The sequence below is a fragment of the Schistocerca piceifrons genome, chromosome X, assembly GCF_021461385.2.
Source record: "Schistocerca piceifrons isolate TAMUIC-IGC-003096 chromosome X, iqSchPice1.1, whole genome shotgun sequence".
NCBI lineage: Eukaryota > Metazoa > Arthropoda > Insecta > Orthoptera > Acrididae > Schistocerca > Schistocerca piceifrons.
This window is the reverse complement of record NC_060149.1, coordinates 20,172,452-20,184,531: the sequence shown is the minus strand read 5'-3', so window position 1 is coordinate 20,184,531 and position 12,080 is coordinate 20,172,452. Positions and strand designations below refer to the sequence as shown.

Genomic DNA, 12,080 nt, shown 5'->3' with positions numbered 1-12,080 from the left:
AACAGCACGAATCTCGACAGGATTGTTTGGCTCACTAGAGAGAGTCCCGAAAACACGGAAAAACATTAATTGGCAAACGCTGGAATGTTCCCGCGAATGCCAACTTAGAAATTTTTGAGAGCCGGTATTAAATGACGGCTCGATGAACGTACTACAGCTCCATACGCATTGCTCCCTAGGGGACTGTGAAAACAACAGTTGACTAATCACAGTGCGCGCAGCTGCTTTTATGCAGTCATTCTTCCCACGCTCCACGCGCGAGCCAAACGGGAAGAATCCTTTATGTGTGGTATAATGAAAATTGCCCTCTGTCATGCACTTCACAGTGGTTTATGGAGTGTGGATGTAGATACTGAACGTGAAATGTAGGTGTCCGTGTGACGAGAAAAAGGGCCCCGAAACTAGTCGGTGGGCGGAGGGCGGCAGACGGGGACGACGGCGAGCTGTGAGCGCGGGCACTGACCATTGTGTGGCTGCGGCTGCGGCTGCTGCGCTGAGGCGTGGTGGCGCGAGCGACGCGCAACGCGGACTGCCCTCGCTGGCCCGGCCGCCTATCTCGCGATAAGCGCGTCTCCTCTCCCTCCAACACCTAACCGCCGGCACACGTCACACCCTTCATCTCGCGATTGCTGCAGCACTTCCCATTTGTCGACAAGGCCCTACTGCGAACGCCACGATACTGTTGTCAGGTACAGAGACTTGCTAAGAAATTCGTACACTCGTGATTGAAATAATTCAGAAGTCGGAGATATTACGAGGGCGTGCTGGAAATAAACGCCTCACAATTTTTTATGTGAAATCTATTAAAGCTTTTTGAATAAAACGAACGCTATTAACATTCTATATTTTTCGTGTCTACATATTTACACTACTGGCCATTAAAACGGCTACACCAAGAAGAAATGCAGATGATAAACGGGTATTCATTGGACAAATATATTATACTAGAACTGACATGCGATTACATTTTCACGCAGTTTGGGTGCATAGATCCTGAGAAATCAGTACCCAGAACAACCACCTCTGGCCGTAATAACGGCCTTGATACGCCTGGGCATTCAGTCAGACAGAGTTTGGATGGCGTGTACAGGTACAGCTGCCCATGCAGCTTCAACACGATACCACAGTTAATCAAGAGTAGTGACTGGCGTATTGTAACGAGCCAGTTGTTCGGCCACCATTGACCAGACGTTTTCAATTGGTGAGAGATCTGGAGAATGTGCTGGCCGGGGCAGCAGTCGAACATTTTTTGTATCCAGAAAGGCCCGTATAGCACCTGCAGCATGCGGTCGTGCCTTATTCTACTGAAATGTAGGGTTTTGCAGGGATCGAATGAAGGGTAGAGCCCCCGGTCGTAACACATCTGAAATGTAACGTCCACTGTTCAAAGTGCCGTCAATGCGAACAAGAGGTGACCGAAACGTGTAACCGATGGCACCCCATACCGTCACGCCGGGTGATACGCCAGTATGGCGATGACGAATACAAAAAATGGTTCAAATGGCTCTGAGCACTATGGGGCTCAACATGTGAGGTCGTCAGTCCCCTAGAACTTAGAACTACTTAAACCTAACTAACCTATGGACATCACACACATCCATGCCCGAGGCAGGATTTGAATCTGCGATCGTAGCAGTCACGCGGTTCCGGACTGAAGTGCCTAGAACCGCACGGCCACCGCGGCCGGTGATGACGAATACACGCTTCCAATGTGCGCTCACCGCGATGTCACCAAACATGGATGCGACCATCATGATGCTGTAAACAGAACCTGAATTCATCCGAAAAAATGACGTTTTACCATTCGTGCACCCAGGTTCGTCGTTGAGTACACCATCGTAGGCGCTCCTGTCTGTGATGCAGCGTCAACGGTAACCGCAGCCATGGTCTCCGAGCTGATAGTCCATGCTGCTGCAAACGTCGTCGAACTGTTAGTGCAGATGATTGTTGTCTTGCAAACGTCCCCATCTGTTGACTAAGAGATCGAGACGTGACTGCACGATCCGTTACAGCCATGCGGATAAGATGCCTGTCATCTCGATTGCAAGTGATACGAGGCCGTTGGGATCCAGCACGGAGTTCCGTATTACCCTCCTGAACCCACCGATTCCATATTCTGCTAATAGTCATTGGATCTCGACCAAAGGGAGCAGCAATGTCGCGATGTGAAAAATCGCAATCGCGATAGGCTACAATCCGACGTTTATCAAAGTTGGAAACGTGATGGTACGCGTTCCTGCTCCTTACACGAGGCATCACAGCAACGTTTCACCAGGCAACGCCGGTCAACTGCTGTTTGTGTATGAGAAACCGGTTGGAAACTTTGCTCATGTCAGCACGTTGTAAGTGTCGCCACCGGCGCCAACCTTGTGTGAATGCTCTGAACAGCTAATCATTTGCATATCACAGATTCTTCTTCCTGTCGGTTAAATTTCGCGTCTGTAGCACGTCGTCTTCGTGGTGTAGCTATTTTAATGGCCAGTAGTGTATTTCTCAACGTAGTCATCCTGGCGACTAACACATTTCCCCCACCGAGAAACCAGTTTGTTGATACTCTCACTATAGAATGTTTGTTGATAGAGCCACAACATCAGCTCTGCCTGCACCGCTTCAGCATTAACAAAGTAAACTTTTCGAAGGCGTTAAGTTCTGGGAATAGAAGAAAATCGTATGGGGCCAGGTCACGACTGTATGGAGGATGATCGGTGACAGTGAACCAAGACGTCGGATTGGTGCAGACGATCTGGCATTATCATGCCGAAGGTGAGTGTGCTCCACGCGTGGACGTTTCCTGTGGTTGGAAACTCAGTTACAGTACGCCGTTTCTCATGCACCAATATACACTCCTGGAAATGGAAAAAAGAACACATTGACACCGGTGTGTCAGACCCACCATACTTGCTCCGGACACTGCGAGAGGGCTGTACAAGCAATGATCACACGCACGGCACAGCGGACACACCAGGAACCGCGGTGTTGGCCGTCGAATGGCGCTAGCTGCGCAGCATTTGTGCACCGCCGCCGTCAGTGTCAGCCAGTTTGCCGTGGCATACGGAGCTCCATCGCAGTCTTTAACACTGGTAGCATGCCGCGACAGCGTGGACGTGAACCGTATGTGCAGTTGACGGACTTTGAGCGAGGGCGTATAGTGGGCATGCGGGAGGCCGGGTGGACGTACCGCCGAATTGCTCAACACGTGGGGCGTGAGGTCTCCACAGTACATCGATGTTGTCGCCAGTGGTCGGCGGAAGGTGCACGTGTCCGTCGACCTGGGACCGGACCGCAGCGACGCACGGATGCACGCCAAGACCGTAGGATCCTACGCAGTGCCGTAGGGGACCGCACCACCACTTCCCAGCAAATTAGGGACACTGTTGCTCCTGGGGTATCGGCGAGGACCATTCGCAACCGTCTCCATGAAGCTGGGCTACGGTCCCGCACACCGTTAGGCCGTCTTCCGCTCACGCCCCAACATCGTGCAGCCCGCCTCCAGTGGTGCCGCGACAGGCGTGAATGGAGGGACGAATGGAGACGTGTCGTCTTCAGCGATGAGAGTCGCTTCTGCCTTGGTGCCAATGATGGTCGTATGGGTGTTTGGCGCCGTGCAGGTGAGCGCCACAATCAGGACTGCATACGACCGAGGCACACAGGGCCAACACCCGGCATCATGGTGTGGGGAGCGATCTCCTACACTGGCCGTATACCACTGGTGATCGTCGAGGGGACACTGAATAGTGCACGGTACATCCAAACCGTCATCGAACCCATCGTTCTACCATTCCTAGACCGGCAAGGGAACTTGCTGTTCCAACAGGACAATGCACGTCCGCACGTATCCCGTGCCACCCAACGTGCTCTAGAAGGTGTAAGTCAACTACCCTGGCCAGCAAGATCTCCGGATCTGTCCCCATTGAGCATGTTTGGGACTGGATGGAGCGTCGTCTCACGCGGTCTGCACGTCCAGCACGAACGCTGGCCCAACTGAGGCGCCAGGTGGAAATGGCATGGCAAGCCGTTCCACAGGACTACATCCAGCATCTCTACGATCGTCTCCATGGGAGAATAGCAGCCTGCATTGCTGCGAAAGGTGGATATACACTGTACTAGTGCCGACATTGTGCATGCTCTGTTGCCTGTGTCTATGTGCCTGTGGTTCTGTCAGTGTGATCATGTGATGTATCTGACCCCAGGAATGTGTCAATAAAGTTTCCCCTTCCTGGGACAATGAATTCACGGTGTTCTTATTTCAATTTCCAGGAGTGTAGATACATTACACATGGCCATGTTACACGCTAATAGAGTCGCAAAACTACCGTAGAACATCCTAAATAAACTTAACTATGGTAGTTTTACTAGTAGCTTAGATCGTATCCGCATTACCCGCACTTTACGCGTGATGCGTACCTGTCGACCGTTTCCTTATTTCGCTCGCTTTGTTTGCATATGCGATCACTGTCTCACAAGATTTCCCTAGAAACCAGAAGCGGTATGCGTCAGGAAACTGAGTGAGTACATATAAAGGGCGCATAACCTACGGAAGACTTTTTTGGTCTAGATAGTCATCCTAATGTCTGTTACTTAAAAATTAATAGTATTTATAGCAAACTGAAACTGTTAATGTTTAATTCAGGTTTTATTCGAAATTTGTTGATTTATAACATGAAACAGAGGGATGTTTAGTAAAAATTTAAAAAATACACATTTCCCATATAGCACTATAAAACGCAATTTCTTAAAAAATAAGATAAAATTATAAAAAAACCCAAAAAATATCGAGCATCGCTTCAATACGTCGTCGAGGTTGTGCTATTGCTAAACAATTTCCGTACTTATCAATAATAACAGGAAACGCTTGCCTTTGTTCGTGTCGAAGAACGTTCTATTGAGTGCAAAATAACAGCAATAATCATATAGATATTTTTGTATTTGTGCGTGTACACTGTACTTGCATTAACAGTAACTGGTTTGGGTACGTAAAAACGTAGAAGTTACGCGAGTAGCTAACTTTTATTACTTATAAAATGCAATTTATGTTTTGTAAGGACATAAAATTCACAATGAACTTACTCTGCCGCGTGGGATTAGCCGAGCGATCTGAGGCGCTGCAGTCATGGACTGTGCTGCTGGTCCCGGCGGAGGTTCGAGTCCTCCCTCGGGCATGGGTGTGTGTGTTTGTCCTTAGGATAATTTGGGTTAAGTAGTGTGTAAGCTTAGGGACTGATGACCTTAGCAGTTAATTCCCATAAGATTTCCCACACCTTTGAACCTTTTGAACTTACTCTGAACGACGTTCAGTTCATTCTGAGCAAAAGAAACATCAAACAAACAGAGAAGAAGGAGAAGTCGTCGACTGCTAGTTCATCTCTCTCACATTTACGAATTTAAGATTCATTTATGCTTCTTTTCCTACCATTGCTACCAATACTACCGGTGATCCTGCCATCTACTGTACTACCGAGCCGTAGTTCACTGGAGCGGCAGAGGGTTGCGACTTGCGTCTGCAAAGCGAGTTAAGTCGACCGAGTAAGAAGCACGGCATGTCTCTTGTTGCAAGGGAGCCCAGTTCCTGACTCAAGATATTGGAAGAGACTACTACCATTCACGACCGAGCGAACAACGTGTCTGTCCTGCCGGGCTCCATTTACGTCAGTCTGTAGAGATCTTGAACTCATTGACTCCGTATTCGCGTGACAGTCGGTGGATCCTGACACGAGCAGCAGTATCATGGAATATAAACCGGAATGCGGCTAGGCTACGATCCTACCACTGCCGAATTCCGACACCTACTGGTAGACATTTCCCCCTTTCACATTAACGATTATACGATCTTCTCACAAATAACAAAGATTCAAATGGGATTTATGAATGAGAACCTCGTTGGTTAATCGTCCGTTATATACAGACTGTGGACGGAACCACACTTACTACTTTTGTGCTGTTGTGCTGATATTCTCATCACTTCCGTGCCCAAGCATGGACGAGTGCTTGCTGAAAAGTAATGGCTCCGAATTTTTTTATGTGAAGATTATTAAGGCTTTTTAAATAAAACAAACGTTATTAACATTCTATATCTTTATTCTCCATGTCGACATATTTATCTCTCAACATAGTCACCCTGTTGAAAAATACATTTCCCCACAACGAAAGACCAGTTTGTTGATACCGTCGTTGTAGACTGTTTGCACAACCTCGACTCAGGTTATACGGCTTCATGACTACCAAAGTAAAGTCCTCAAAGGAGCTCTTTAAGGTCTGGAAACAGATAAAATCAGATGGAGCCAAGTCCTGACTGTATGGAGGATGATCGATGCAGTGAAACCAAGGCATTGGATTGTTGCAGATGTAGCAGTGCGCGTGTGTGATCGGACATTGTCATGCTGAAGTGTGTGGACGTACGCTTTGATTTCGAAACTCGACTACAACACTCTGTTTCTCACGCACCGACATAGCTACGTTACACACCGCCATGTTTCACGCTACAGTTGGGAATCCTCTAGTGGCAGAGCGCAGAAAATATGTAGACATGAAGAATTAAGATGCGTAATGTTAATAAAGTTCGTTCTATTGAAAAAGCGTGAAGAGTTTTCACATAAAAAATTCGGAGGCATTACTTTTCAGCACGCTCTCCTAGCACACTTCACGCCAGTTTCATTATGTTACATGCCACCTCACAGCAATGTAAAATCAAGCATGTTATACTGGAAAGTTAATGTTCAACAGAAATAAAAATAGCATTGAATCAGTGAGGAAATACAAAAATGCTTGGACAGAAGTTCGTCTTGACATAATGAATAATGGCTCTTCTTGAATTTGGGTAAATTCAGCATAATGCCTACAAAGTGAGATAAAACCAGATAGTATCCGCTTACAAAATTAGTGACTAACATATGAGGCATCTCAGACGAAACGGGACGTAAAATAAGTATTACGAATGTCGAATGCAAGCCTTAGATTTGTTTGAACCGTTCCTGGAAGCTGAAGTTCATTTGTAAAAGAAATCGCATGCAAGACGCTCATGTGACGCAATTCAAGAATTTTGTTCCAGCGTTTGGAATTCTTATCAAGCAGGCGTAACAAAAGACACGTAACTAATTCAGAAACACACTGCTAGGATCGCAACACATCGCTATAACCATTATGAAAGTGTAAATTAGGTACTCGAGGAAACAAAGTCTGGTGACATTTTGAAATATTCTCGGGTATTCAGCACCAGACTAAATACCAGGGAACGTTTCTAAAGTCTAAAATCACACAAAGGCGACAATTACCTCGCGACATCCTGACGGGCATACAATGTGATCACTCTGCTGTTTGTCTCCCGTAGGGATCATGAGATAAGGGGGGCTAGACCACGTGTAGAGGCATACAGTCATTTTCCCTTCGCTCAACAACCGATTGGGGGAGAAAATTTCTAATATCGGTACTAAATATCCTCTGCCACGCACTGTATAGTCACGAGGGTAGTATATGTAGATAAAAATGTAAGTTTAAATGAGCGCTGACGGACGATGTAAAACGACTGATGGAACTATAAATGACGACGTCTGAATACAACTGGGTATCAGGCGTGTAGGTCTACTCATTTCTTGAAGACAATATTCTCGAATACATTGTAGAACGTTAGAGTCGCGGTGGCAGTGGCAGGAATAACAAGGTGCTCTCGTGAACTGAGATGTTGACGCGTTGTTCGCTCTTATCTTAATATAGCTCGACTACAGCGCGCACAGGGATGTTTTGTCATCTCGGCAGGAAATCTAAATGGCTTGTGTCGAGAGGCTCATCAGTTTTCCCGAGTCTCTTACACATTTCCTCTAAGTTTAAAAAACCATGTCAGATTTGCACTCTCTCCCGGATTAAGAGTTGAAAAACACTGTCTGATACCTAAGAGTTGAACAAAATAGTGCGAACACTTTTGCTACCCAAACTAGCTTTGTGCTCATAGGGATATGAATGGTAGTCAATAAAGCTTTATACTGTTGCTCTCAAATGATTCAGTTCTATTCCTTGATGGGCACTAGAGAGGGGTAAATGGTATTCACAAGCCACAGTGATTTTATAGTATTCAAATGGAACGATTACGAAAGACGTGTTATCGTATTCTTGTGCTGATGAAACCAGCCGTGTGAATACATAGTGAAATCCTCATTTTAAAATTGTGGCAGTGGCACGAAACGCAAGTTTTCATCTAAAATGGTGTAAGAGTTACTCATCATGTGTTGCCATAGAAACCATTGCTATCCCCGAGAAGCTGCCTAAACCATTATGCTACATCTGTCATACTTGAAAATTGGAAGAAAACTGTCACGATTGCACGCTTCCACTAGCACTCTGGATTCGTAAATCCGTGCTGCGGTTGGGAACTGGGCAGAACTCGAATCTAGAAGGACTTTCAGAGATGTTTTAGTACAGGAAGAAATGAAAGATAACGTCACTGCATTGCAGTTAAATGAGATAAAAGCTCCCAAAATGTTGCTCTTATATCAGCGTTCACTGGTTCAAATGGCTCGGAGCACTATGGGACTTAACTTCTGAGGTCATCAGTCCCCTAGAACTTAGAACTAGTTAAACCTAACTAACCTAAGGACATCACACACACCCATGCCCGAGGCAGGATTCGAACCTGCGACCGTAGCGGTCGCGCGGTTCCAGACTGTAGCGCCTAGAACCGCTCGGCCGCCCCGGCCGGCAGTGTTCACTGACCATGGCATGTATATGTGGAGCAGACAACGCTAATCACAACGCTTGATGACGGAGCTAAACGAACCACGGTCATCAAGGCTATTATAAAAAATTGCTGTGTTATAACAGTGACCAGAATGTAATCAACCACGGCTTTGTGAAATGAGTAATTTTGTCATTTATTTGGAAGCAGGGAATAAGGCGGAAAGATTGAAACAATACTTGGGGAAACTTTACAAATTCCCAGAACATATTAAGCCAAATGGAAACGAGAACACAATGGAAGAAGATGGTTGGAGAGAGTCAGTATTTATTTATGAATTCAGGGAAGCTGCTGTATGCAAGTACTTGGAAGGAACAAATGTCGAGATATTCATGAAATACCAGCAGAACTTTAATCAGTGCTAGATCAAAGGGTGTAGTAAGAACTACTGAAGCTCGTGAATAAAATTCATGTAACTCAGGAAAATCGATTAGATTCTGAAAAGAATGCAATTATTACGCTTCAGAAGAAAAAACAGCGGATTGTTGTGAAAATTACTGCACAATCTGTCTGGTATCACAAACAAGAACATTACCCAGAATAGTCCTTTATCGAAGGATGCAAGTGAAAATTGAAAGTACATGAGGAGAGGCAGAGTTTGGTTTTAGGAGAAATAGGGGCCCTCGAGAAGCAATTTCACCACTGCAGTTAATAACAGAAGGCAGATTTAGGAAAACAACGAAACATACCTTGGATTCGTAGTTTTGGAGAAAGGTTTTATAAGATGGAATGGATTAAAATATTTTTTTATTCATGGGCAGCGTGATGACAAATTCAGGGAGAGCAGGACAGTCCACTATGTCTATGTGAAAAGATTGGAGTAGTCGCCATTCACGGTGTGATACGCGGCGCCAAAATTAGTAAGGCGTAAAGCTGGGTTACTCATTATTGTTTCTGATATTTAATTTGCGTATTGAAGAAGCAAGGAAGTAAAGGACAATCTCGATTTGGGAGTCTACCACGGACAGAAAATAAGGATGATAGTTTCACAGACAACAACCGCTGGGAGTAACGGGCATTCAGTTGGATGCTTTATGAAGTGGAGCGAGTACTAGATGATAGCTATGATATGCGCATTAGCAAAAAGAAACATTAAGACAACGCTGTGCGCAAATGGTGGACGTAGTTTTTCAAAATGACTGCACATGATTTCATTTTTGTCGCTGTGTAATTTGCACAAACCTATTTGTTGACGTAATTTACTTCCATTCGAGTGTTTTAAAATGGCCTCACTGCCGAAACTGCAACAACGCAAGTAAAAGTCACAAATTTTGCCATTTGATAACCACATTGCCGTATGGAAAACTCATAGTGGCTGAGGACCCGCAAGCAACAAATTGCCTAAGAGACTCTTGAAGAGTGGGCGAGTGTTGCTAGCAAAGAAATGGATAAAGAAGGAAAATGCAACAAAGAACTTAGTAGCTAGGATGCTTTCGATTAAAAAAAGTGTGCTAATATCAAAAAATATGAACCTATAACCCGACTCGGGAGCTACTCTCTCGTCAAATCAACAGCAAATATCGTCGGGATGCACAACGCCTTTCTTGCAGCGTCTGCCAGTGGAGTTTGTTAAGCATTCTGTAATGCCCTAGCGCCAACTAAACTACCCTACGACAAAATGCGACGCTCTTTCTTGGATTTTCTCTCTCTCTTCCATTAATCCAACCCGGTAAGAGTCCCTAACTAATGAGCAATACTCAAGATTCGGTCGAACAAATGTTTTGTTAGGCAAAATGAAAAACATCAACCCAGCCTTAGGATCGATGACCGAAGCAACCACTACATTTGTTGTTTGTGTCTGAAAATAGCTCTTCGACTAAGGAAGCTAACCATTAGTTCGAACAATATCGTGAGACAGTCTCGTTCGCACCTGTATCTATGTCTTGGTATGGCCTTTCGTGTGTCACCAACGTCAGTTCCATTTCTGTTAGGCCAAAAAGACAAATGCGCCGTTCGCACTCTGCAGGCAGCGATGTCCAGCCCCAGTGGACATTCAACGTTAACCTTAAGCTCGAAGGCTAAGGCAGCTTTAGCAATCCGTGCCCTTCACTAGTACACGCCAGCTGTCGGTGACCAGTTGGTAAACACAGGGCTGACCCTTGTTCCAGTGTGGGTTTCACTCAGGCAGGTGCCGGATACTTGTGCAACGCACGTCACAGCTTCTACCCACCAAATGCGGTTTGTAGTGGCCAGGCGCTGGTGTCAGACCTTAACTGGTAACTGATTACCTTGTTTACAGTAACACCCTTTACACGATTAAGTCATTAGAGGAAACTAAATTTAGGTCCAAACTACTGTAGATCAGGTCCGTCCTTCTTGCGTGATTTCACAGCGAAGCATATAAGTTGTAGAAACCTGCTCTTTCTCTCTCTCTCTCTCTCTCTCTCCCTCTCTCTCTCTCTCTCTCTCTCTCTCTCTCTCAGCAAAGCACAGTACTACTTACACAAAAAGGAAGCATGCACTGACATCAATTAACTATCTTCCGCTTCCGTTGACAGACCAACTGTGCGAAACATGAAGTCTGCCTCCCTCCATACGTGGCCCAATGGCTGTCAATTATTCAGTGTTCGTGTAGAGATTATTACATCACCCAGCAGTTGCACACTTGATGCTTGTACGTGCGCTGAAGCAGAGAGTAAGGAAATGTAGAGATTGTAAGTGTTCTAAGATGCTTTTTAACTTGTGGTAGTAAATAAATAATTCGCTAATCACAAATTTCGTAAACCAAAGCAATATTTCAAAATCGTCCATTCCCTATACAGACTGCTGGTAAACTGCTTAATAATACTCAGTTTCACGCTGTCCTTGCGAGGGCAACTGACACAGCAAATGACGGGATGTTCCCTTGCTAAATAACCAGTCAGTTTCCTCGTCCATTCTTCCACAAACCGAATTCGTGCCTTGTCTATGATGACTTCGTCGCTGAAGGGACGTTAAACCCTAATCTTCCTCCTTTTCTTATTTTTGTCATAATTTAAGGAAGAGCGTACATAAATCTACAAATATCCTTGAGGGTGCGTTGATACCTTACTTACGCGACAAATTATTCTCTAATTTCGTAATGAATTCAGAACTATTAGTATGGTGTATTAAAACATTTAGAGACCTCTTCATGCATGACAAAACAGAAGATACTCGTACAGCAGATATATGAAGAAAAACAACCCTCCTCAGGGAAATTTTCTGAAATTCATCAAACAAAGGTCCAAAACAGTTCCTCCAAAATAATGACAGAAATGGAAATGAGCGTTTGGCGTTATTGGCCCCTTGCGGGGCAGGTCCGGCTGCCTTTGGTGCAGGTTTTATTACATTCGACCGATGGGGATGAAATGATGATGAAAACAGCATAACACCCAGT

At 45.3% G+C, this 12,080-nt stretch overlaps 1 protein-coding gene across 2 annotated transcripts in view; it reads right to left on the bottom strand.

The window, feature by feature from the left end:
• LOC124721452 (monocarboxylate transporter 3-like) overlaps window positions 1-12,080 on the bottom strand; it is a 430,925-nt gene that overhangs the window by 214,685 nt on the left and 204,160 nt on the right. The window contains exon 1 of one of the 2 annotated variants that reach the window (XM_047246437.1): window positions 464-512. The exons of the other annotated variant lie outside the window; for it this stretch is intronic. Within the exon in view, the coding sequence (XP_047102393.1) occupies window positions 464-466 (3 nt within the window). The 5' untranslated portion in view covers window positions 467-512. Of the gene's footprint in view, window positions 1-463; window positions 513-12,080 lie in introns of those variants that run through there. 2 annotated transcript variants of the gene reach the window in all.